We start from the raw sequence: 27,204 nt of genomic DNA on the forward strand, positions 1-27,204 counted from the left end.
AAAAAAAAATAAATAAATAAATAAATAAATAATAATAAAAGTGCTACAAATTGAAAAAATACAACTAAAGCGAAGGGGTGGGAGGGGGGGGGGGGACTAGAAATGGTGGCCTAGTGGGCGGACTCAGCTCGGGTCAAAGGCCAGCGAGAAGAGGTAAGGAGGGTTTTGAAGACCCCCAGGCTCCGGGCTGACCTAATGTGGAGGGGAAGGCTGTTCCAGAGCTTAGGGGCGGCAACGGAAAAGGCTCTGTCCCCTCTGGTCTTTAGCCTGGATCTGGGGACCGCCAAAAGCATTTGGTCAGCTGACCTCAAGGCTCTAGACGAGGTATGGTGATGCAGCAGCTCGGTCAAGTATTGTGGGGCCAGACCATTTAGGGATTTAAAAACAATTAAAAGTAATTTAAAATCAATGCGGTGACGGACGGACTAATGGTCACCCATTAGTTTTCACCTGTCATGTCACGCACCTGTTTCACGTTTTGAGTCACGCACCTGTTGTTAATCATGTCTGTGTTATTTAAGTCCATCGTTTTTCTGTTGTTCGTCCTGGCGACCTCGCGCTTTTTCATCCCTCCACTTCATGTCATGTCACAGTTCTTTGCCAAGTAATAGTGATGGGTCCGGCAACACCGATGCATCGGCGCATGCGTCGAGCTCATAGAGCGATACCCTGTGTCGGTGCGCGTATCGCTTTTAGAAAGTCACGTTACCGAACACGAGCTGTTTTGGTCACGTGACCGCTCATGAGCTGTTCTGGTCACGTGACCGCTCAGGAACTGTATCGCACTGACGCCTGCGCGCCAAACTGTGTTTATTAGGAAGCGGCGCAATGCGTGTTGTTGACGAACACCGTTAGGGCCGCTTGTTGTCACTGTCACTCAAAGTTGCATTTCAAAATTACACAGAATAAATGTGTTTATTTTGTTTAGAATTCAGATGGGATTTGATTTGGTGCGCGGCATATATTTGCTGTGCGCAGCGGACGCTTGAGCACTGCGCAATTGCGCAGGCGCGCACCTTAGAGGGAACGTTGCTCACAGGGCACAGAGGAGGCGTCAGTGCGATACGGTTCGCGTATCGGTCACGTGACCAAAGCAGCTCATGATCGGTCACGTGACTTTCTAAAAGCGGTACGCGCACCGACACAGGGTTTCGCTCTATGAGCTCGACGCATGCGCCGATGCATCTGTGTTGCAGGACCCATCACTACTGTTACTAGAGAAGGTACAGGAATGACGGCGTGGCGAAGTTGGTAGAGTGGCCGTGCCAGCAATCGGAGGGTTGCTGGTTCCTGGGGTTCAATCCCCACCTTCTACCATCCTAGTCACGATACATGTTCACATTATTTGACTGTATCTAAAAAAAGATAAAAATATATTTTTATTTAAATGAAGATATGAAATAATCCTAAATGAAATACAATGACTTGGTTTATATTATTGTATATACTAGGTCATAAAATCAGTGTCAGTTGAGTCGGTCCATAGGTTGCCTGTAGGGATTTTTAATGTCCAGCAGATGTCAGTATTTAGTGACACAGTATCGACACAGTATCAATACAGTTTTGCAATGTGTCGAAACGCTTCATGAGGCCTCATCAACCCATCACTACCAAGTAAGTTTTGTTCATTTATGCCACAGTTAGTGTTTTTGTTTTATTGTTCATAGTGTCTGCCTTTGTGCAAGTTTTGTGTTTATACTCAAGTTTTGTATTTCCGCCTTTGTGCGCGCTAGTGATGGGTTGATGAGGCCTCATGAAGCGTTTCGACACATTGCAAAACTGTATTGATACTGTGTCACTAAATACTGACATCTGCTGGACATTAAAAATCCCTACAGGCAACCTATGGACCGACTCAACTGACACTGATTTTATGACCTAGTATATACAACAGGGGTCACCAACCTTTTTGAAAGCAAGAGCTACTTCTTGGGTACTGATTAATGCGAAGGGCTACCAGTTTGATACATACTTAAATAAACTGCCAGAAATAGCCAATTTGCTCAATTTACCTTTAACTCTATGTTATTATTAATAATTAATGATATTTACACTTAATTGAACGGTTTAAAAGAGGACAAAACACGAAACAAATGACAATTAAATTTTGAAACATAGTTTATCTTCAATTTCGACTCTTTAAAATTCTAAATTCTACCGAAAAAAAAAGAAGAGAAAAGCTAGCTAAATCGACTCTTTTTGAAAAAATTAAAAATATAATTTATGGAACATCATTAGTAATTTTTCCTGATTAAGATTAATTTTAGAATTTTGATGACATGTTTTAAATAGTTTAAAATCCAATCTACATTTTGTTAGAATATAGAACAAATTGGACCAAGCTATATTTCTAACAAAGACAAATCATTATTTCTTCTAGATTTTCCAGAACAAAATTTTTTAAAGAAATTCAAAAGACTTTGAAATAAGATTTAAATGTTATTCTCCAGATTTTCTAGATTTGCCAGAATATTTTTTTTGAATTTTAATCATAATAAGTTTGAAGAAATATTTCACAAATATTCTTCGTCGAAAAAACAGAAGCTACAATTAAGAATTAAATCAAAATATATTTATTATTCTTTACAATAAAAAAAATACATTTACTTGAACATTGATTTAAATTGTCAGGAAAGAAGAGGAAGGAATTTAAAAGGTAAAAAGGTATATGTGTTTAAAAATCCTAAAATCATTTTTTAGGTTGTATTTTTTCTCTAAAATTGTCTTTCTGAAAGTTATAAGAAGCAAAGTAAAAAAAATAATGAATTTATTTAAACAAGTGAAGACCAAGTCTTTAAAATATTTTCTTGGATTTTCAAATTCTATTTGAGTTTTGTCTGTCTTAAAATTAAAAATGTCGGGCAAAGCGAGACCAGCTTGCTAGTAAATAAATACAATTTAAAAAATAGAGGCAGCTCACTGGTAAGTGCTGCTATTTGAGCTATTTTTAGAACAGGCCGGCGGGCTACTCATCTGGTCCTTACGGGCTACCTGGTGCCCGCGGGCACCGCGTTGGTGACCCCTGTTATAATGAATTATTACTTAAAAAATGTCACTTTAAAATGTTTTATGTGGAAAAAATATTGCATATATTGTGTGGTTGCCGTATAAAAACATCAAAGTTTTATTTGACAAAAGAGCATAAAACAAACAAAATAATAGTCCAAACGTAAAATCGACAGATATATCTGAAGTTGATCTCGTAATTTTAGTGTTAAAAGTAAAAAAAACCTAATAAAAATGTATCACTTTATGAGTGGGGGACCTTTTGGATCCCAAATATATTTAGTAGGATTTTATTTAACTTTTCACTGTGATTACTCAAAAATATTAAAGAATTAAAATCAATGGTGTCCTGCATTATTGATCTTTTAAGGCTCTAATACTAAATACTGCATATTTCAGTTTTACTATAAAAAACAAAGTTGTCTTTGACAGAAAAGGCATAAAACCTTTTTTTTTTTTTTAACTTTATAGAACCTTTATTTAACCAGATAAGAAAACCCATTGAGATCAAGATCTCTTTCACAAGGGTGACCTGGTCAAGAGGTCAACAGCACATGTCACAGAGCAGTTTCAAAAATAATACATTAAGACATACATTTTAAAATACATAACCTGAAGTTGATATAGAGATTTACTGTAAGCATTAAATAAAAAATAATAATTTAACTTATTTTTAACATTTTAATGACTGAGACCCTTTATGGCCCCCGGTAGCCCTAAAGGTTAAAAAAAGAAAAAATCCATATATTTTGTTAAGGTTTGAAAATGAAAAATATCCAAATGGCCCCCGCATGCTTAAATTTTTCCGTGTGCGGCCCTCAGTGGAAAAAGTTTGGACACCCCTGCACTAAACAGATTTTATGTTAGTGTTTTACTTGTTTTAAGGGTTATGGTCCGAAATGATCTCAGTAAGATATTACGGCTGGTAGCTGAGATTTGATGTCCTATATTGAGTAAAACATGCTTGGAACTAGAATATCAACTGTTGCAAAGTTGTGTCATCAACACTCACAAGTATAAAACTACTTTTTTTAAAGTAATAATTTCTTATTTCAAGCATGAACAAAAAAAATCATGACTTTGACACAATTGTGTCTCATAATTTTCAATGAAACAATAGAGAAAATACGTACTCATTTAGTAGTACAGTTGGCACAGTACTTTAAACTGACAGTTAATATTTAAACATTTCACATGTGTCATTTCAAACTATTTGGAACAGAAATAGTTCATGCACATTCAGATAAAGTCTTCAAAATTACAATTAAAATTTTTTTGGCGGGGCTATATATATACGTATATATGTATATATATATATATATATATATATATATATATATATATATATATATATATATATATATATATATATATATATATATATATATATCTCAATACAGTCTGCAAGGGATACAGTCCGTAAGCACACATGATTGTGCGTGCTGCTGGTCCACTAAAAGTACTAACCTTTAACAGTTCATTTTAGTCATTTTCATTAATTACTAGTTTCTAAGTAACTGTTTTTATATTGTTTTACTTTCTTTTTTATTCAAGAAAATGTTTTTAATTTATTTATCTTATTTTATTATTTTAAATTTTTTTTAAAAGGACCTTATCTTCACCATACCTGGTTGTCCAAATTAGGCATAATAATGTGTTAATTCCACGACTGTATATATCGGTATCGGTTTATATCGGTATCGGTAATTAAGAGTTGGACAATATCGGAATATCGGATATCGGCAAAAAGCCATTATTGGACATCCCTAGTTATCATACATTACAAACTTGTTTTGTTCCAATAAAATATCTGATTTACTTGTGCTTTTGAAGCAAGTTAGCCATTAAATTGTAAAAATGGCAATAGATTTTAAAGTTTAAAAAACAAACAAACTTGGTGCTCAGTCGCCAGAATATTACTGTTTAAAAAAAACAATTATACCAATTTTCTATTCACAGTAATACATCGTTAAGACAAAAACAGCCATAAATTTTAGGGTAAAAAATTGCCCGCTCTCTTGCCAGAATTTCAGCATAAAAAAATCAGTGGTACCATTTTTTGCTACAAAAAAGACAACATACATTCTATGATGGCTGCCAGTCTACAGATATTTCTGTACCGAGTATGTAAAAAAAAATATACAGTGCTCATATGCATAGGCAATTGTGTAATCATATCATGAGGCGAATCCTTGTACATTTATATTCATACATTATTCATGGTATGGCTCTCTGAGGGCAGCCATAACTGCGATGTGGCCCTCAATGAAATGGAGTTTGACACCCATGATTTACAGCGACCGACTGTGTCTCTGGGTAATGTTGCAGTTTTCAAGGCCGGCAATTTTCATTGCCAACAATGCATGTGTATCTGCTAGAAAGTGCTTCAAAGTACAGTCAGGGTTCATTTTCCAAAAATGTGAAAACTACATTGGACATACACATGCTACTCATTAGCGTCACACCTTCAAATTTGGTTGTCAAAAACCAATATGCACGTTGCAATCAAACGGCTGGTGTGTAATAAGTGCAGTTCTTACTGTATGAACACTATGTAGGGCTCAACAAAAGACAAGACTGGCACATTCAACTTTAATGGCAAAGACAACACCCTGCTTACAGCAACACACCAGTGGAAATAATGCATAATTGCAAACAAACTGGACCGCACAGTTATCATTATCAGCGCACTAATAAACATTACATTTTAAAAAGTACCGTATTTTTCGGACCATAGGGCGCACCGGATTATAAGGCATTAAAAGGGGTCATAATTTATTTTTTACTAAATGGAAAACCATTCCTTGTGGTCTACATAACATGCTGTGGAGGGGGGCGTGGTCTGCGGAGCGGGGTGTTTAAGGACCGGCCTCGAAGCCAGCGGCAGGTGAGTGGATTGCCCAGCTGGGGCTGGTTATCTAACGAGGAGGTCTGTTAGGGTCAGGAGCACCCACAAGGCGGAAACTTCACACATGCAAAAGGTGGTTATTTGGTCAAAATGTTGCATTATGTTTTACAGATTGTCTTTCAGGATGCGCCGTTTTGTGGGCGGTCTTATTTACGTGGCTCACCTTCGACGGCGTCTTCTCCCCGTCATCTTTGTTGTAGCGGTGTAGCGTGAAAGGACGGGAGTGGAAGAAGTGTCAAAAGATGGCGCTAACTGTTTTAATGACATTCAGACTTTACTTCAATCAATAACGGAGCAGCATCTCCTCATCCGTAAACAACAACAAATGTGTCCCGTGAAAAACCGTCCGACCGGAACTCTCTAATAACTAAAGTTCCTTGGGTGAATAAAGTAAGCTCCCCACACCGGTATGTTTTAGCACTCTCATGGCGAGTTTACTGACAGATATAAGTAAGAACTTTACACTACTTTATATTAGAAATGGCAACAGCGGAGGATGAATGTCCCATAACAAGAAGATAGAGAATAAGAACAAGCTTATCGACTACAAAGGAGGACCCGCACAAATTTTCAGGACTTATGCAGATCCCAAATAAAGATCAGCAGGGACTAGAAAGTAAGAAAAGTTGCTTTTGCATAATATTGCGAAACAAAACGCCAGATAATATGTCTTACCTTATTTATACACACACCATAATAATACTCCTATGTTGAAGCACAGTACAATCCATCAAGCGGTGCGGCTTCATAGCTTACCAAAGACCTACTAAAACATTTTGATAGATTTTTGAGCGCCGTGTGTAATGTTCTATATTTTCAATGGAACATATACAATGTTGGTGTTGTTTACTAGAGTCATATTGCAGTCTACACGTATCTCGTATGTGTGACTGCCATCTACTGGTCACACTTATTACACCATGTACCAAATAAAATAGCTTCAAGGCCGGTAAGCACAACCAAAATTATTCCGTATATTATTTGCAGCGGGTTATAAGGCGCACTGTCGAGTTTTGAAAAAATGAAAGGATTTTAAGTGCGCCTTATAGTCCGGAAAATAGGGTAGATATTGTTATTAAACAATTTACATTTATTAATGCTGGAACACAGGCAAACGTACCGGAAATTGCTACAGTTGAGTATGGTTATCGATTCCCAGGTTTGGGGAGTTGGTACCGTTCCGGCTCAAATGCAAAATCCCAAGTCGCCAGAGTGTTAGGAGGGGGGAGGAGCGGGCCGACGTTGCTTAACCCTTGTGTGGTGTTCAAGTCTGTGGGACCCGTTTTCCTTTTTTATTCAAAGAAAAATTATACAATTAATTAACCCTGTAACACCCCTTGTTGTAAAATTACAACGTTACCTTAAACCATCCTAAAAAAACCAATCCGTTATATTTTATAATTTTTTTCCCCTACATTTACATAGTCATTGGGTCCTATTGTTCAGTCTCACAAGACTATTGGATCGTACATTTGTTTATAAGTCATGCCTTCTGGCCATGAACTCACACAACCTCTCAAAGTTTCCTTCGAACAACATCTATTTGTTTCATTGGACTGGATTCATCAGATTTAAGTAAGTGAAATGTCTTTTGTATTTTTTTTTGGTTGTTATTACAATGTCTAGAACATGTACATATGTAAAAAAAAATATATATATATATATATATATTTTTTTTTTACTTTTTTATATTGTTTATTTTATTTATTTATTTTTTAATTTTATTTTTTTTATATTGTTTTTGTATTGGTTTTCTATTCATTTATTCTTTGTTTTTATTCAGTCATTGGTGTAGCATAATATTGTTTTTAATATTGTTTTTAACATGGCTGTGCAGCACTTTGGAAACATTCTTGTTGTGTAAATGTGCTATATAAATAAAGTGGATTGGATATGTAGTTATTGTGGAACAGATGCATCAAATTTCATTTAGAGCTTGTTATATAATTGTTGCAATTATACAACACTGGGTGAATGTGGTAGTCAAAATAGCTGGCTTGTTACAGTGGGCTCAAACAGGTTGTATTCTCTCCACTACATCACTGCCTGAAGTATTTTCTCTACACATGGATAGTATAAATTCTACCCTTGTGTTGTGTTATGGTCAAGTTTGACTGATTTAAAAGTTTTATCTTTAAAAAATGTAGTTAATTGATCTACCAGAGAACGCCTTTGGTTCTTCTCTGTTGTCAGATGGAGCACGAAAGACGAGTTAGAAAAGAAAACCTACTCAGCGGCCTTGTGGTTATTAGAGTGTCCGCCCTGAGATCGGTAGGTTGTGAGTTCAAACCCCGGCCGAGTCATACCAAAGACTATAAAAATGGGACCCATTGCCTCCCTGCTTGACACTGAATGAATGAATGAAACAAGTTTATTTCGGTCATATAATCAACCATTAACCATTTTGTGTGACCAGTTTAAGAGTACAAATTATACATATATAACAATCATACACATTTACACACAAAAAGAAAAGAAAAGAAAAAGCATGACCGAAGAAGGAATAGGCTGAAGCCGAGGCTTATATTTGCCTATCCTATACCTTCACTGAAAATAAGATTACCTGGAACATCAACGTTAAAAAGAAAAAAAAATCAATGGGATGAAAGTAATCGTTGCTATATTTTATCATTTTCAATTATTTCACCTTTCAATGTTTTCTTAAACCTTAACAAAGAAGTACAGTACATGTCTTCAGCTCATCACTGAGCTTGTTCCACCATTTAACTCCTAAAACTGAAATACATCTGTATTTTATATTCGTTCTTGCTTTACCTATTTCAAATATCAATATCCCCTGTAAATTGTAGTTTTCTCCTCTTAATTGAAATAACCTAAGAATACAAGCTGGAAGGCTGTTGTTCTTTACTCCAAACATCATTTCCATTATTTTTAAAAACACAATATCTGAAAATTTTAACACATTAGAACTGGGTGTCAAACTCTGGCCCGCGGGCCAAATATGGCCCGCCGTGTAATTTCACTTAGCCCTTGAGGCGATATCAAATTAACACTGCATTCACCGCTAATTCTAATACTTGCCAACCCTCCCGGTAGTCTTCCAAACTCCAGCCAGCCAGCCAATGTGGCTTCTGCATGCACACACAAATGAATGCAACGCATACTTCATCAACAGCGATACAGGTTACACTGAGGGTGCCAGTATAAAAAACTTTAACACTGTTAGAAATATACACCACACTGTGAATCCACACCAAACAAGAACGACAAACACATTTCGGGAGAACATCCGCAACGTAACACAACATAAACACAACAGAACAAATACCCAGAACCCTTTACAGCTCTAATTCTTCCGGGACGCTACAAGGTGTGTGTGTGTGGGGTAGCGGGGGTGTATTGTCATTATTGTTATTTTATTTTCAAATGTATTATTAGCCTGTGGAAAAAGTTTATTTTGATATTTACCTCAGAAGGCTGCACATAGAAAAGAGGCATTCAATTTGTATTTACATTTTATTTGATATGCTATTGATATTTTTTAATTATTATTACTATTATTTGAAACTGGATTTTGCATGTCACTATAAAGTTATATAAGCCTTGCTTGTTCAATATTCAATGCAAAACTTGTTTGGGTCCCTATTAAAAGGTTAATTTGTTCAACCTTGGCCCGCGGCTTTGTTCAGTTTAAAATTTTGGCCAACTCTGTATTTGAGTTTGACACCCCTGCATTAGAACTTATAAATAATGGATTGGTATGTTCATAGTAGCACGCTTTGTGTATTATTCTAATGACCCCTTTTTGAAGTTTAATTATTGGGTCTACGTTTGTTTTATAAACATTTCCCCAGACTTCAACACAATATGTTAAATATGGAAAAATAAAAGAATAATATAACATATGCAGACATTTCTTATTCAGCATGTGTTTTACTTTATAAAGAATAGCAATGGATTTGGATATTTTTCCCTTTATATATTCAATATGCGGTTTCCAACATAATTTATGATCAATTATTATTCCCAAGAATTTAGTTTCATATACTCTATCAATTTCCACTTGATTTAATTTTAATTTTGCTTCACAATTTGTCCTTGCACCACTAAACACCAGGCATTAAGGGTTGGAATTGGGGGTTAAATCACCAAAAATTATTCCCGGGCGTGGCCACCACTGCTGCTCACTGCTCCAAGGGCGATGGGTCAAATGCAGAGAATAATTTCGCCACACCTAGTATGTGTGTGCGACTGTCATTGGTACTTTAACTTTAACTTAAAGGCCTACTGAAAGCCACTACTACCGACCACGCAGTCTGATAGTTTATATATCAATGATAATAAATAAATAATAAATGGGTTATACTTGTATAGCGCTTTTCTACCTTCAAGGTACTCAAAGCGCTTTGACAGTATATCCACATTCACCCATTCACACACACATTCACACACTGATGGAGGGAGCTGCCATGCAAGGCGCTACCAGCACCCATCAGGAGCAAGGGTGAAGTGTCTTGCCCAAGGACACAACGGACGTGACTAGGATGGTAGAAGGTGGGGATTGAACCCCAGTAACCAGCAACCCTCCGATTGCTGACACGGCCACTCTACCAACTTCGCCACGCCGATGAAATCTTAACATTGCAACACATGCCAATATGGCCGGGTTAACTTATAAAGTGCAATTTTAAATTTCCCGCCACACTTCCGCTTGAAAACGTCTCGGTATGATGACGTATGCGCGTGACGTAGCCAGTTTAACAGAGGTATGGCTTCCCCATTGAAGCCAATACGAAATAGCTCTGTTTTCATCTCATTATTCCACAGTATTCTGGACATCAGTGTTGGTGAATCTGTCGCAATTTGTTCATTGCATTATGGAGAAAGAAGCTGAGCAAGCAAAGAAGAAAGTTGTCGTGCGAAGCGGATATTTTGCGAGGGAAGTCAGCAACACAACACAGCCGGTGTTTGTTTACATTCCCGAAAGATGCAGTCAAGATCGAAGAACTCGGACAACAGAGACTCTAACCAGGAGGACTTTGATTTGGATACACAGACGCGATACCGTGAGTACGTAGCTGTGCTTCCAAACATTTGATCGGTTGCTATAACTAGCTCGAGCTAGGAGCTAGCATAACAAACACCTAGGTGTTTGTTATGCGGGATTAATTTGTGGCATATTAAATATAAGCCTGGTTGTGTTGTGGCTAATAGAGTATATATATGTCTTGTGTTTATTTACTGTTGTAGTCATTCCCAGCTGAATATCAGGTCCCACCCGTGCGCTTCCAAACATTTGATTGCTTGCCCGTACGTGTGTGTCATGTACGTAACGTTGGTTAAATATATAAGCTTTATGAACCTTGGGTTAGGGCAGGGGTCGGCAATCCGCGGCTCCGGAGCCGCATGCGGCTCCTTGACCACTCTGATGCGGCTCAGCTACATACATGCCGACGTGCGTGCCCTAATTGCACTGCAGTAATTGTCCTCAATAGCATTTACATACAGCGTGCCAGTCCAGCCACATGTTGCATGTTGTTATTACTTGCACACACAGGAGACAGCAAAGCATACTTAGTCATCAGCCACACAGCTTACACTGATGGTAGCCGTATCAAACAACTTTAACATTGTTACGTTACAAATATGCGCCACACTGTGAACCCACACCAAAAAAGAATGAAAAACACATTTCTGGAGAACATCCCACCGTAACACAACATAAACACAACACAACCATTACCCAGAATCCCATGCAGCCCTAACTCTTCCGGTCTACATTATACACCCCCGCTACCACCAAATCCCCCCACACATCAACCCCCCCCCCCCCCCCCCCCCCTCTCCGTACGTTGGTTGAGCGGAAGAGTTAGGGCTGCATGGGATTCTGGGTATTGGTACCGTCAGTGTAAGATGTGTGGCTGCTGAGTTAGTACGCCTTGCTGTCACTTACTTGAGCAAGCTGAAATTGCATTCTACGTGTGGTCGAGCAGGTACACTGTTAGGGCAGACTGTAGAGGGCGCCAAATGCAGTGTCATCACGCTCTGATGTTCGGGAGTCTCCCGGGAAAAATGAGAGGGTCGGCAAGTATGACGCTATCAAGTGCCATTTTTTCATTCAAAACTTGCGGGCTGCACTAACATCAAATTTCCACATTAAAGTGCGTGCCGGTGCGTGTGTCGGAGATCCCTGGTTAACATAGCACAAAGTATTTAAGCTTTGTATGTGGTGTTTTTCATTTTAAATTTAAAAAAAATTTTTGTGGCTCCCATTACTTTCTTTAATTTGTGAAACTTGCCAAAATGGCTCTTTGAGTGGTAAAGGTTGCCGACCCCTGGGTTAGGTGAACGGTTCTTTGGGCTGAGTGAGTGTGTGTGTTGTGCAGGTGTTTGAATAGTATTGGCTCGATATATATACGGGATCCCGTCCATATAACCCGCTCGAGCTATAACTAGCTCGAGCTAGTAGCTAGGAGATAGGAGCTAGCATAACAAACACCTAGGTGTTTTTATGCGGGATTAATTTGTGGCATATTAAATATAAGCCTGGTTGTGTTGTGGCTAATAGAGTATATATATGTCTTGTGTTTATTTACTGTTGTAGTCATTCCCAGCTGAATATCGGCTCTCACAGCATCTTCCCTATCCGAATCGCTTCAACTCCCCACTAGTCCTTCACTTGCATTTTCCTCATCCACAAATCTTTCATCCTCGCTCAAATGAATGGGGAAATTGTCGCTTTCTCGGTCCGAATCTCTCTCACTTCTGGCGGCCATCATTGTAAACAATAGGGAACTTTGCGTATATGTTCAACTGACTACGTCACGCTACTTCCGGTAGGGGCAAGCCTTTTTTTTATCAGATACCAAAAGTTGCGATCTTTATCGTCGTTATTCTATACTAAATCCAAAAATATGGCAATATCGCGAAATGATCAAGTATGACACATAGAATAGATCTGCTATCCCCGTTTAAATAAAAAAAATTCATTTCAGTAGGCCTTTAAAAAGAAGACGAGCCAGGGTGTGTTTCTGTGCGCCTCCAACATCTTGGCAGCCTGCAGCGTCTAAAGCCAATAAGCAAAGATCCTCCATACAGACAGAAGGCTAATGATGAAATATTGATCCTCACTCTCGCTACAAAAAAGAACCTATATTTATTTACCTTGCTTCATCTGTCTTTATGAAGACTTTCCGGGCGGATGTTAACTTTGCATTTGCATAAGTAATAAAAAGCACAAGCTTGACTTGATTAAGAGCATCTTTGTCCTCACTCATCAAATCAAGTGTCGCCTTAAAAGCGCTGGCGTTTGGAACGCGTTTGCAAATCAAGCTGGGGACAAAAAAACCCATCAAATTCAAAAGAGCCTTTGGTGCATTAATAGAAGGAGCTTTTAGACCCACTCAAAGACTAAGAATTGCCTTTTTTTGTGTGTATGTGTCGCTGCACTTACAGGCTGCAGGTCACTCATGCTGATGGGAAGCTCTCTGAGGGTCAGCAGCAGGTCCAGCTGTGTGCTCAGGTACGGGATGTCGCACATCTGCAACACACCAAAGACGGTCAGGTACGTCGATAACCGTGTCGTTTGCGCGCCGTGCCACGAGTTGCAGTGGTGTTGCCGTCAGGGCCTTCTCTGCAGGCCTAGCATAGCCAGAAATCATCATCGTGTTTTTGTTATGTTCTGTTAGTTTAAAGGCCGACTGAAAGCCACTACTACCGACCACGCAGTCTGATAGTTTATATATCAATGATGAAATCTTAACATTGCAACACATGCCAATACGGCCGGGTTAACTTATAAAGTGCAATTTTAAATTTCCCGGGGAACTTCCGGTTCAAAACGCCTTTGGAGGATGACGTATGCGTGTGACGTCACGAGGGCAAGGGAAGTATTCGGAGCCCGTAGAATCCTATACAAAAAGCTCTGTTTTCATTTCATAATTCCACAGTATTCTGGACATCTGCGTTGGTGAATCTTTTGCAATTTGTTTAATGAACAATGGAGGCTGCAAAGAAGAACGTTGTAGGTGGGATCGGTGTATTAGCGGCGGACTACAGCAACACAAACAGGAGGACTTTGTTGGATAGCAGACGCTAGCGCCGGCGACCTCACCTTGACTTCCTACGTCTCCGGGCCGCCGACCGCATCGTCGATCGCTGGAACGCAGGTGAGCACGGGTGTTGATGAGCAGATGACGGCTGGCTGGCGTAGGTGGAGCGCTAATGTTTTTATCATAGCTCTGACGAGGTCCCGTTGCTAAGTTAGCGTCGTTAGCAACAGCATTGCTAGGCTTCGACGGGCGGCATAGCATTAACCGTGTATTTACATGTCCAGTGTTTGGTTCGGTGTCTCCTGATAGCAGGGGCGCCGCTAGGGATTTTGGGCCCCACGAAAAGAATCTTTACAGGGCCCCCAACACAGCGGCAACATTTTTTGATGCTATTTTACATACAATCATGCATTTTAACGGTATTTTTGACTATCATTACCATATGTTAGTTAATAACTTAGTGTCATTATTTTTTCTGTATTATAATTTCATCATCATTAGGGGCCTCTCTGGGCCCCCCTCCATCATGGGCCCCTAGAATCAGTCTCCTTTACCCCACCTTTTCGGCGCCCCTGCCTGATAGTAGTATTGTTGATCTTCAGTCTATCCTTCCAGTCAGGGATGTATTTATTTTGTTTCTATCTGCATTTGAGGCAGATGCTGTCACGTTAGCTCATGCTAAAGAGCTTCGTCGATGTATTGTCGTGGAGATAAAAGTCACTGTGAATGTCCATTTCGCCTTCTCGACTCTCATTTTCAAGAGGATATAGTATCCGAGGTGGTTTAAAATACAAATCCGTGATCCACAATAGAAAAAGGAGAGAGTGTGGAATCCATTGAGCCAGCTTGTATCTAAGTTACGGTCAGAGCGAAAAAATATATGTCTTGAACTGCATTCTAGTCCGTCACTCTAACGTTCCTCATCCACGAATCTTTCATCCTCGCTCAAATTAATGGGGTAATCGTCGCTTTCTCGCTCCGAATATCTCTTGCTCCATTGTAAACAACGGAGAATTGTGAGCAGCACTACCGCTTGTGACGTCACGCTACTTCCGGTACAGGCAAGGCTTTTTTTTATCAGCGAGACAAAAATTGCAAACTTTATCGTCGATTTTCTCTACTAAATCCTTTCAGCAAAAATATGGCAATATCGCGAAATGATCAAGTATGACACATAGAATGGATCTGCTATTCCCGTTTAAATTTTTTAAAAAAATTTCAGTAGGCCTTTAACTCCATGTAGTTCCTGTTTTTTGTGCACTCTTGTTTGTTTTGGTAGCCATCAATGTTCCCTCTAAGGTGCGCGCCTGTGCAATTGCGCACTGCTCAAGCGTCCCAATCTATGCCACGCACAAAATCAAATAAAAAAATAAGCGCAAAACAATTTTCCACACGACAGAGAAAACAGTTTCCGTCATCATTGTTCAAATATTGTAACGTCTGTCGAGACGCTTTGAGGACATGAATTCCATCCATCACTTTACTGAGCAGAACTCTTCATTGTCGGCCATAAACACATCACCAAAACATTCGTAAAAAAAATGATATCTAGCAAAACCGGTCATTTTCTGCAGTACAAACCAGACCAAAAGCAACTTTGTTATATCAACAGCAGCCGCTCGCTCTTTCTCACTTGCGCCAACACATGCACATATGGCACTTAGCCAGTGATGCGTTTACAGCCACACAAAAAGTCGTTGCTTGGATGGCAACATATGTTGCTCCAAAACCTGCATGTATTTTTCAGCATTAATGGCGCCTTCACAGATGTGTAAGTTACCCATGTCTTGGGCACTAATACACCCCCATACCATCACACATGCTGGCTTTTACACTTTGCGCCTATAAAAATCCGGATGGTTCTTTTCCTCTTTGGTCCGGAGGACACGACGTCCACAGTTTCCAAAAACAATTTGAAATGTGGACTTGTCAGACCACGGAACACTTTTCCACTTTGTATCAGTCCATCTTAGATGAGCTCAGGCCCAGCGAAGCCGACGGCGTTTCTGGGTGTTGTTGATAAACGGTTTTCGCCTTGCATAGGAGAGTTTTAACTTGCACTTACAGATGTAGCGACCAACTGTAGTTACTGACAGTGGGTTTCTGAAGTGTTCCTGAGCCCATGTGGGGATATCCTTTACACACTGATGTCGCTTGTTGATGCAGTACAGCCTGAGGGAATCGAAGGTCACGGGCTTAGCTGCTTACGTGCAGTGATTTCTCCAGATTCTCTGAACCCTTTGATGATATTATATGGTGAAATCCCTAAATTCCTTGCAATAGCTGGTTGAGAAAGTTTTTTCTTAAACTGTTCAACAATTTGCTCACGCATTTGTTGACAAAGTGGTGACCCTCGCCCCATCCTTGTTTGTGAATGACTGAGCATTTCATGGAATCTACTTTCATACCCACTCATGGCACCCACCTGTTCCCAATTAGCCTGCTCACCTGTGGGATGTTCCAAATAAGTGTTTGATGAGCATTCCTCAACTTTATCAGTATTTATTGCCACCTTTCCCAACTTCTTTGTCACGTGTTGCTGGCATCAAATTCTAAAGTTAATGATTATTTGCAAAAAAAAAATATTTATCAGTTTGAACATCAAATATGTTGTCTTTGTAGCATATTCAACTGAATATGGGTTGAAAATGATTTGCAAATCATTGTATTCCGTTTATATTTACATCTAACACAATTTCCCAACTCATATGGAAACGGGGTTTGTACATTATTAACACTTTTAAGGACGCAACCAAAAAAAAGATGTAAAAACTAGACAGCAGTTATCAGAAGTAGGTCATTTTTCAATGTTGCAAAAAAATGTTTTAATTAAAAATAAAATACAAGCACACGTATACACATACTGTACATATACAAGTACATATGCACACATACACTCATGCACATAATCACGTTTCATCAAACATATATTAACGTTGTTGCCCTAGGGTAAACTGGGTATAACACATGGCACACTGACAAAGCTTAATCTATTGTTACTATAACAATCTACAAGGTTAAGGTTGCTTCTCTTTCTTCCCCTCCATTTTACTGCATTCTTTCGTATCTCAAGTTATCATTACGTATATGTATTGTTGCATTTGAACAATTGTATTGTTGATAATAAAGGTAAAGTATTGGTATTGTTTATTATCAATAGCACTATTTCTATTGGTATTCATATTGCTCCATTTTTAGTGTAATAATGTAATAATGCATTGTCATTTCTGTATTATTTTTTATTTTCGCTAACTGCTTATTTGCTATTACTTTTACCAACATATTTGTACATGTCGTATTTGCTGATGTTGCTCTGTTGTTGTTGTTGTGTTTGCTGTTGTTTATTTTTGTCTCTCTGTCTATTCCCCCTCTTGTCCCCACAATTCCCCCCTCTGTCTTCCTTTTTTTTTCTCTTTCTATCCCCTCCTGCTCCGGCCCGGCTGCACCAAATGATAATATAAATACATTTAATAAAGTCAAAATACAAATAAGGCAACAAGAGAAGTATCCTACACTTCTCTTTTGTAAAGTAAATCTGAACAGCCGATATGGGCATCTACATCTACTATATGATTTGCCTGAGAAGCTGGGCAGGACATTATAAATAAAATAAAATAAAATAAAATAAAATAAAATAAAATAAAATAAAATAAAATAAAATACAAAAATTATTAACACACACTGAAAACTGGTTTGTGAGTACCGCTATCGATTCCCAGGTACCAGGAATCGGGTTCAAATGTGAACGGTCTCCATCCCTACTTTTGGCCTGGCTTGTAAATGATCAAACTTGTGTTTTCACATGAACGTTTCCTGTTTTTCTGGGTTGTTGTCACGCTAATGCGGCCGTAAAATCCACTAATAATAGCGACGAAGACCCAAAAATTGAGGATTTATTTAAAAAAGCGAGCCTGCTGTTCATCCCCCATCATCAATTACATGCTCCAGCTTTAGCAGGATGTTCCACCTTCTAATCTTTTTTTTTTTTTTTCTCTTTTTGAAGCACTGGGTCTTTGTGGAATATTCCGATGTTTGCTTTAAAGGCGGCAGTGATTGGAATGTTTTATTGGCGCTGACAGCCTGCGGCTCGTCACAGGTCACATTTGCCTGCAGGGAAGATTCCTGAGGCGACGCCGCCCTCATCTTGAATATTAAAGCCCTCACGTTGTGGGATGTTTGCGCGCGCCAAGGCTTCTCACCCCCTCCGTCGCACACGTGAACAAAGGATGTTGAGGTCAGATGGTAAGTGGATGTGTGGTAAGAAGTGGCGAGGAGGAGAAAGGCGTTCTACCTCCGTCATGTACTGGTCCACGATGTGCAGCTCGCTCACGACTCCTTTGTAGGATTGATACATCTCCACGTCCTCCTCCGTGGGAACGTACCTGTCAATCATCACCATCACCATTAGCAGTCTGACACGTTTGTCACACCGTGTGTGGTGTGACATCCATCTCCACCATCGTCATTGTCAGCGTGTTCATCCACACGCTCAGTCACATTCCACATTTTTAGCAAACACTTCTTTAAATCGTACCTTTGAAATTCAACCCAACACTGGGTTGGATTACTAATAAACTAGTCCGTTTATTTGTTATTTTGATAGGTAAGTAGTTGTTAGCTTGTTCGTAAATAAAGAAAGTTACTTAAAAGAGTGCATGAAAATAGTACTTACTTGCTTTGAATAGTTGTTTACCCCAAGTTGTCTCGTAAGCTAACTGGTTTAATTGATCGTTTAGGTTTGCTGATTATTTTGTTGCTTTGTCAGGTAGTTGGTTTGTTTGTTATTCAGTTCACTTTTACCTTGAAGATCAACTTTTACCTTGAAAAATTTTTTTTTTACCTTGAAAATCAGTTTTTACCTTGAAAATAAACTTTTACCTTGAAAATAATTTTTTTTACCTTGAAAATCAACTTTTACCTTGAAAATAATTTTTTTACCTTGAAAATCAACTTTTACCTTGAAAATCATTTTTTACCTCGAAAATAATTTTTTACCTTGAAAATCATTGTTTTACCTTGAAAATCAGTTTTTACCTTGAAAATAAACTTTTACCTTGAAAATATTTTTTTTACCTTGAAAATAAACTTTTACCTTGAAAATCAGTTTTTACCCTGAAAATCAGTTTTTACCTTGAAAATTAACTTTTACCTTGAAAATATTTTTTTTACCTTGAAAATAAACTTTTACCTTGAAAATCAGTTTTTACCTTGAAAATCAGTTTTTACCTTGAAAATAATTTTTTACCTTGAAAATCAATTTTTATTTTGAAAATCAGTTTTTACCTTGAAAATCAGTTTTTACCTTGAAAATCAACTTTTACCTTGAAAATCAACTTTTACCTCGAAAATAAACTTTTACCTTGAAAATCAGTTTTTACCTTGAAAATCAGTTTTTACCTTGAAAATTAACTTTTACCTTGAAAATAATTTTTTTACCTTGAAAATAAACTTTTACCTTGAAAATCAGTTTTTACCTTGAAAATCAGTTTTTACCATGAAAATCAATTTTTTACCTTGAAAATAATTTTTTTACCTTGAAAATCAATTTTTATCTTGAAAATCAGTTTTTACCTTGAAAATCAGTTTTTATCCTGAAAATCAGTTTTTACCTTGAAAATCAACTTTTACCTTGAAAATCAACTTCCACCTTGAAAAATAATTTTTTATCTTGAAAATAATTTTTTACCTTGAAAATCAGTTTTTACCTTGAATATCAAGTTTTACCTTGAAAATCAGTTTTTACCTTGAAAATCAACTTTTACCTTTAAAATCAGTTTTTACCTTGAAAATCAGTTTTTACCTTGAAAATGAACTTTTACCTTGAAAATAATTTTTTTACCTTGAAAATAAACTTTTACCTTGAAAATCAGTTTTCACCTTGAAAATCAACTTTTACCTTGAAAATAATTTTTTTACCTTGAAAATAAACTTTTACCTTGAAAATCAGTTTTCACCTTGAAAATCAACTTTTACCTTGAAAATCAACTTTTACCTTGAAAAGAATTTTTTACCTTGAAAATCAATTTTTATCTTGAAAATCAGTTTTTACCTTAAAAATCAGTTTTTACCTTGAAAATCAACTTTTACCTTGAAAATCAGTTTTTATCTTGAAAATCAGTTTTTATCTTGAAAATCAGTTTTTACCTTGAAAATCAACTTTTACCTTGAAAATCAACTTCCACCTTGAAAATCATTTTTTACCTTGAAAATCAGTTTTTACCTTGAATATCAAGTTTTACCTTGAAAATCAGTTTTTACCTTGAAAATCAACTTTTACCTTGAAAATCAAATTTTACCTTGAAAATCAGTTTTTACCTTGAACATCAAGTTTTACCTTGAAAATTATTTTTTACCTTGAAAATCTACATTTACCTTGAAAATCAGTTTTTATGCCAGATATTTGAGTTATAGGACACTTGCACTTCTATTGAACTTGGTTAAACATTGTCTGGTTTTGAAGCCAAGAGTCTTTAAATTGCAGTGATACGGATACTTTATTAAAAAAAAACATATAAAAGGTAAATGTACCAGATTGTAGCCAAGGGTTAATTTCCATCTGTAGTCATCATTTAAATTTGAGTTTTTAGTTTTTTTAAAGAAACACACAAAAAAGTTATTTTGTTAGTAATTCTACTGAATTAATAACAAAATAACTTTGTTTGGTCAAGTAACGAGTGACTACAAGTATTACTTTTTAAAAGCAACACTGCTGGTTAGTCACGGTAAAGTTAAAACTAGAGATGTCCGATAATGGCTTTTTTGCTGATATCCGATATTGTCCAACTCTTAATTACTGATTCGGAAGCGGGGATTGAACCTGGAACCCTCAAGTTGCTGGCACGGCCACTCTACCAACCGAGCTATACCATCCCGTAAGTTTGGAAAGAGCGTACTTGCCAACCTTGAGACCTACGCATTCGGGAGAATAGGTGGGCGGGGTTGGGAGGCGGGGTTTGGTGGTAGCGGGGGTTGTATATTCTAGCGTCCCGGAAGAGTTAGTGCTGCAAGGGGTTCTGGGTATTTGTTCTGTTGTGTTTGTGTAGTGTTACGGTGCGGTGTTTGTCATTCTTGTTTGGTGTGGGTTGACAGTGTGGCGCATATTTATAACAGTGTTAAAGTTGTTTATACGGCTACCCTCAGTGTGACCTGTATGGCTGTTGACCAAGTATGCCTTGCATTCACTTATGTGTGTGTAAAAGCCACGTATATTATGTGACTGGGCCGGCACGCTGTTTGTAGAGGTTGTAGAGGACATTGAAGGCAGCGCCTTTAAGGCACGCCCCCAATAATGTTGTTCGGATGGAAATCGCGAGAAATTCGGAAGAATGGTTGCCCCGGGAGATTTTAGGGAGGGGCACTGAAATTCGGAAGTCTCCCGGGAAAATCGGGAGGGTTGGCAAGTATGCCCTACGTCCGTGTTTTACCGTAGAGCGGCATTTTAAAAAGTCTTTAATTTTACTTTTTGAAACCATCCATCCATCCATCCATCTTCTTCCGCTTATCCGAGGTCGGGTCGCGGGGGCAGCAGCCTAAGCAGGGAAGCCCAGATTTTCCTCTCCCCAGCCACTTCGTCCAGTTCCTCCCGGGGGATCCCGAGGCGTTCCCAGGCCAGCCGGGAGACATAGAGACTTTTTGAAACCGATACCGATAATTTCCGATATTACATTTTAAAGCATTTATCGGCAGGCCGATATTATCGGACATTTCTAGTTAGAACTAATAACAAGGTTCTTGTATTGGACGTCATTAGATTGCGCTGCTGTACCTAATATTGTGGGTTCCACCTGGTACAGTGGAACCTGCCTACGTCCACGCCCCCAGACTGGCTGCCTGACGCGACATAAGCGGTTGTCGACATAACCGGTCAAAAATGTAAAGTCTGCTTGCACTGAGTTTGACCTCCTACCTTGGCGTTGTTAGGACTATTTTAGGGGGGCTCAAGCCCCCCCAAAATGTTCTTAAGCCCCCCTAAATAATTTAGTGTTAAAAAAAAAAAAAAAAAGTAATTTTTTTTTTATTTTTTTTTACAAATACATGCCGACATATTCATTATAAAGTGGCCTGAATATGAGTTTAAATAAATAATCATATAACCTGTCGTTATTCACTCAGTTTTCCCTCACTTCATAGCGTAAGGTAGAGAGCCCCTTTAGTGCGTCGGTATCCAATCCATTCCACTTGTTCATATAGAAAATGCCCACATCACTCAAAATCCAGTCCGCATTTTCTCTGCGACCTTGCTTGTGGTCCTTGGACTTGTTCATATACAAAATGCCCACATCACTCAAAATCCAGTCCGCATTTTCTCTGCGACCTTGCTTGTGGTCCTTGGACTTGTTCATATACAAAATGCCCACATCACTCAAAATCCAGTCCGCATTTTCTCTGCGACCTTTCTTGCGGTCCTTGGACTTGTTCATATACAAAATGCCCACATCACTCAAAATCCAGTCCGCATTTTCTCTGCGACCTTGCTTGCGGTCCTTGGACTTGTTCATATACAAAATGCCCACATCACTCAAAATCCAGTCCGCATTTTCTCTGCGACCTTGCTTGCGGTCCTGCAGGTGTACGAAGCACATTAGCACACAGCACTGCAGAACAAGAACCTTGTGTCTGCAATTGTAAATAATTTAGTTTTTAAGTTTTGTGTTTCTTGTAGAATCTATATAAAGTAATATACATTAGCCTATTGTTAAAATAATGAAAAAAACATAATTAAATATATTTTTTTATTGTATTGTTACATTAATAGCTGTTGTATTATTATAGGATGGCTTGTTAAACATTTCATAGGATTTTCAGAGGGTGGAAAAACCAAGACATTTAATATAAAATGTAAAACGAATAAATACATAAAAAGAAAAAAAATGGTTAAAAGCCATCGTCCCGGGTAGCATTTCATTTTGTCCCGTGCATTCTTTTTACCGTCCCCGGGACGACGGGACTACATTAGTCTCAAGCCCTGGAAGTTACATTTTATTGTTTGCATTATTTGTTTCAGCATTGCACTTTGAAGATGGTCCCTAAGCTCTTTGACAGCTTTGGCTCTTTTTCAGATCAGCAGACAGACTCTAAGTCTTTCTTATTTACAGTATATATAAAAGTTTCTCATTTCTATTCAGACTTCCATATATATTATTTTCCTTAACGGCTTGCCATAAAATACATATATATAAATATATTATATACAAGCCAAATTATCCCGATCCAGATATTACTTTAATTCAAGTAATCAAGTAATATTTCCAGGGCTTGAATTTACAATCATTTTAGTCACATATGTGCCCAAAATGTAATCTGTGCAACTTCAAAATATTTGGGAACAAACAATTATTGTATTGTGAGCTAAAGTGGTGGCATTAGCCTCTATGTTGTGAATGAATAACATAGAGCAGGGGTCACCAACGCGGTGCCCGCGGGCACCAGGTAGCCCGCCGGCCTGTTCTAAAAATAGCTCAAATAGCAGCACTTACCAGTGAGCTGCCTCTATTTTTTAAATTGTATTTATTTACTAGCAAGCTGGTCTCGCTTTGCCCGACATTTTTAATTTTAAGAGAGACAAAACTCAAATAGAATTTGAAAATCCAAGAAAATATTTTAAAGACTTGGTCTTCACTTGTTTAAATAAATTCATTAATTTTTTTACTTTGCTTCTTATAACTTTCAGAAAGACAATTTTAGAGAAAAAATACAACCTTAAAAATTATTTTAGGATTTTTAAACACATATACCTTTTTACCTTTTAAATTCCTTCCTCTTCTTTCCTGACAATTTAAATCAATGTTCAAGTAAATTTATTTTTTTTATTGTAAAGATTAATAAATACATTTTAATTTAATTCTTCATTTTAGCTTCTGTTTTTCCGACGAAGAATATTTGTGAAATATTTCTCCAAACTTATTATGATTAAAATTCAAAAAAATTATTCTGGCAAATCTAGAAAATCTGTAGAATCAAATTTAAATCTTATTTCAAAGTCTTTTGAATTTCTTTTAAAATTTTTGTTCTGGAAAATCTAGAAGAAATAATGATTTGTCTTTGTTAGAAATATAGCTTGGTCCAATTTGTTATATATTCTAACAAAGTGCAGATTGGATTTTAACCTATTTAAAACGTGTCATCACAATTCTAAAATTAATCTTAATAAGGAAAAATTACAATTTTTTTTTTTTTTAATTTTTCAAAAAGATTCGAATTAGCTAGTTTTTCTCTTCATTTTTTCGGTTGAATTTTGAATTTTAAAGAGTCGAAATTGAAGATAAACTATGTTTCAAAATGTCATTTTTTTGTGTTTTCTCCTCTTTTAAACCGTTCAATTAAGTGTAAATATCATTAATTATTAATAATAACATAGAGTTAAAGGTAAATTGAGCAAATTGGCTATTTCTGGCAATTTATTTACAGTAAGTGTGTATCAAACTGGTAGCCCTTCGCATTAATCAGTACCCTAGAAGTAGCTCTTGGTTTCAAAAAGGTTGGTGACCCCTGACATAGAGGCTAATGCCATGACTTTCATTGTGTTTCAGTGTATCTTGAAGGATCATGCAAGTCATTGTTTCTTGTTGATGCTGTAAACAAAATGTCACTGTGCAAACCCATGTTTGTTGTTGTACTGAACACGGATTGAAAATAAACCCACTGAAATAATAATAATAACAATGATTAATTTCTAAGTGTTTGTTAGTCGTTTGTGAAGTTTTGTGCTTGTGCATCTCCTGGGGGCTAAGCCCCCCCTGTCCTTAAAAGCTAGTGACGCCCCTGACCTCCTATACTGGAACACCGGAGTACCCGTGTGCTCCTTTGCTGCTGGACTTCCTCTTCCTGTCCTTTGCGAGGTTATCGGGTTTTTTTCTTTCCACGAGGTTGTTTGTGCCTCCCAGCGCCAGACTCCAGCACACATGAATATTGCAGCACCTGTTAGGAGAGCTTCTTTTTGAGACCGTATTCCTCCGGCGCAGGCGGGGGCGTTTTAAAATATATATTATGTTTTCATAGAATAAATAAAGTCTTTCCAGCGACCGCTGTGCGTTAGATCCGTGGTAAACCCCCCCCCACCACCACGCGGTGAGTTAACTGTGAGTAAGGAGCCACTTTCACCGTGACCTTCCTGTGGGCATGTCGATGGCTTCCAACGCCGCAAATATCCACGGATAAAAATGTCATTAGCACACGGCTGTTGGTTAAAAAAGCCGTACTTCTGCTAGTTTGGCATTAGAACTTTGCAAAACTCCAGTCGGTGACGTCATCACCCCAGCAAGACCATCCAGTTCTCAAATCCCTTCACTGGCTTCCTGTTCCACTCAGGATTGAATACAAAGTCTCCCTACTAACCCACCAGTGCCTCCATGGAAATGCCCCCCTCTACCTCAAAGAAGTACTCACCCCCAAATCCTCCACACGACACCTCCGCTCCGGACAGGCTAACCTCCTCCAACCTCCGAGGACAAAGCTACGGACAATAGGAGACCGGGCTTTCTGCTCCGCCGCTCCCAGTCTGTGGAACGCTCTCCCTGACCACCTGAGGGTACCACAGACTGTGGATGCTTTTAAAAAAGGCTTAAAAACCCTTCTTTTCAAAAAAGCATTTTTTTAGATATATGCATACTAGTTCTAGCTATTTGGCTGTTCTAGTTTTTATTTTTTTTAATTTTTATTAACTTTTTATTTTTTATTTTTTTAATACACTGTAGCACGTTGAGGTTGTTTACTCAAAGTGCTTTTTACAAATAAAATCTATTATTATTATTATCATTATTATTATTAGGGACCGAATGTCCCTTAAGGACAGAGGATCCTATTGTATTTCTAGTGTTTTATTATTATTTATTATTATTATTATTATTATACCGTCGCCTCTTTGAGCTGTAATTTGACCCCCTTAACATGCTTCAAAACTCACCAAATTGGACACACACATCAGGACTTGATGAGCTCCATGCCCACGCAACGACGAAGCTGCAGGCAATCAGCAATCCGCACACCTGGAGCTTATCAAGACTGCAGCATAAAGACCAGTGGACCCTTGGAGCCTACGCCGGAACGTCGCTAACTCTTCGCAGTTAGCATCCTGTCTCTGCTGGCTTCCCTCCCTTTAATCGATGAGGTGGCGACTTGTCGAGGCTGTACCCCGGCTACTGCCCGAATGCAGCTGAGATAGGCTCCAGCACCCGGGACAAGCGGTAGAAAACGGATGGATGGATGGATATTTTTGCACTTGCTCTCTGCTTTGTTGAACTTTGCAGCCTGTTTCGGCAGCAAAAGTAACCAACGCAACCTTATCAGCTTATCTGAACGTGGCGTGGATCGAGTTAATATTTATCTAAGATCTAAAAAAAAAAAAAAAAAAGTCACTTTTTAATGGCTCCCCTGTAAAATGCATGAGTGTTGAAGTAGGACACACCGCCGGTCAAAGGGTGCAATCCCGCCCCTCCACGTGGGCCGCGACTCGGCGAGAAAAGACTGCCAATGAAAGGCCTTGAAAAGTCCTACCTCCTCAGAGATGTAATGTGCTCCTCAGACAGGCCGCCGTCTTCCTCGTTAACGATGAACAGTTTGCCCTTCAGCTCCGCAGGCTGCACCGCGAAGCTTTTGAGGAAAATGTCTGCAAGAACAAAGAGGAACCGGCACGTGAGCTTGCCTTCTGTTCTTGCAATTAAAAAGACAGAAGTGGTTGCTGAAAAACACCTGAGAGAATGGATTTCCGTTAGAGATGTCCAATAATGGCTTTTTTGCTGATATCCAATAATCCGATATTGTCCAACTCTTAATTACCGATTCCGATATCAACCAATACAGATATATACAGTCGTGGAATTAACACATTATTATGCCTAATTTTGTTGTGATGCCCCGCTGGATGCATTAAACCAGGGGTCACCAACCTTTTTGAAACCAAGAGCTACTTCTTGGGTACTGATTAATGCGAAGGGCTACCAGTTTGATACACACTTAAATAAATTGCCAGAAATAGCCAATTTGCTCAATTTACCTTTAACTCTATGTTATTATTAATAATTAATGATATTTACACTTAATTGAACGGTTTAAAAGAGGAGAAAACACGAAAAAAATGACAATTACATTTTGAAACATAGTTTATCTTCAATTTCGACTCTTTAAAATTCAAAATTCAACCGTAAAAAAGAAGAGAAAAACTAGCTAATTCGAATCTTTTTGAAAAATTAAAAAAAAAAATCATTAGTAATTTTTCCTGATTAAAATTCATTTTAGAATTGTGATGACACGTTTTAAATAAGTTAAAATCCAATCTGCACT

General features: G+C 38.1%; 1 protein-coding gene across 2 annotated transcripts in view; it reads right to left on the minus strand.

Annotated features, from left to right (window-relative positions):
• Nucleotides 1–27,204, minus strand: part of LOC133653368 (formin-H) — an 82,208-nt gene that overhangs the window by 27,362 nt on the left and 27,642 nt on the right. For both annotated transcript variants that reach the window (XM_062052560.1, XM_062052559.1), the window contains exons 9-11: nt 26,419–26,530; nt 18,218–18,308; nt 13,329–13,415 (exon numbers count right to left, since the gene is read on the minus strand). In XM_062052560.1, the coding sequence (XP_061908544.1) occupies nt 13,329–13,415; nt 18,218–18,308; nt 26,419–26,530 (290 nt within the window). The remainder of the gene's footprint in view (nt 1–13,328; nt 13,416–18,217; nt 18,309–26,418; nt 26,531–27,204) is intronic.

This window comes from Entelurus aequoreus, linkage group LG07 (assembly GCF_033978785.1).
Source record: "Entelurus aequoreus isolate RoL-2023_Sb linkage group LG07, RoL_Eaeq_v1.1, whole genome shotgun sequence".
Taxonomy (NCBI): domain Eukaryota; kingdom Metazoa; phylum Chordata; class Actinopteri; order Syngnathiformes; family Syngnathidae; genus Entelurus; species Entelurus aequoreus.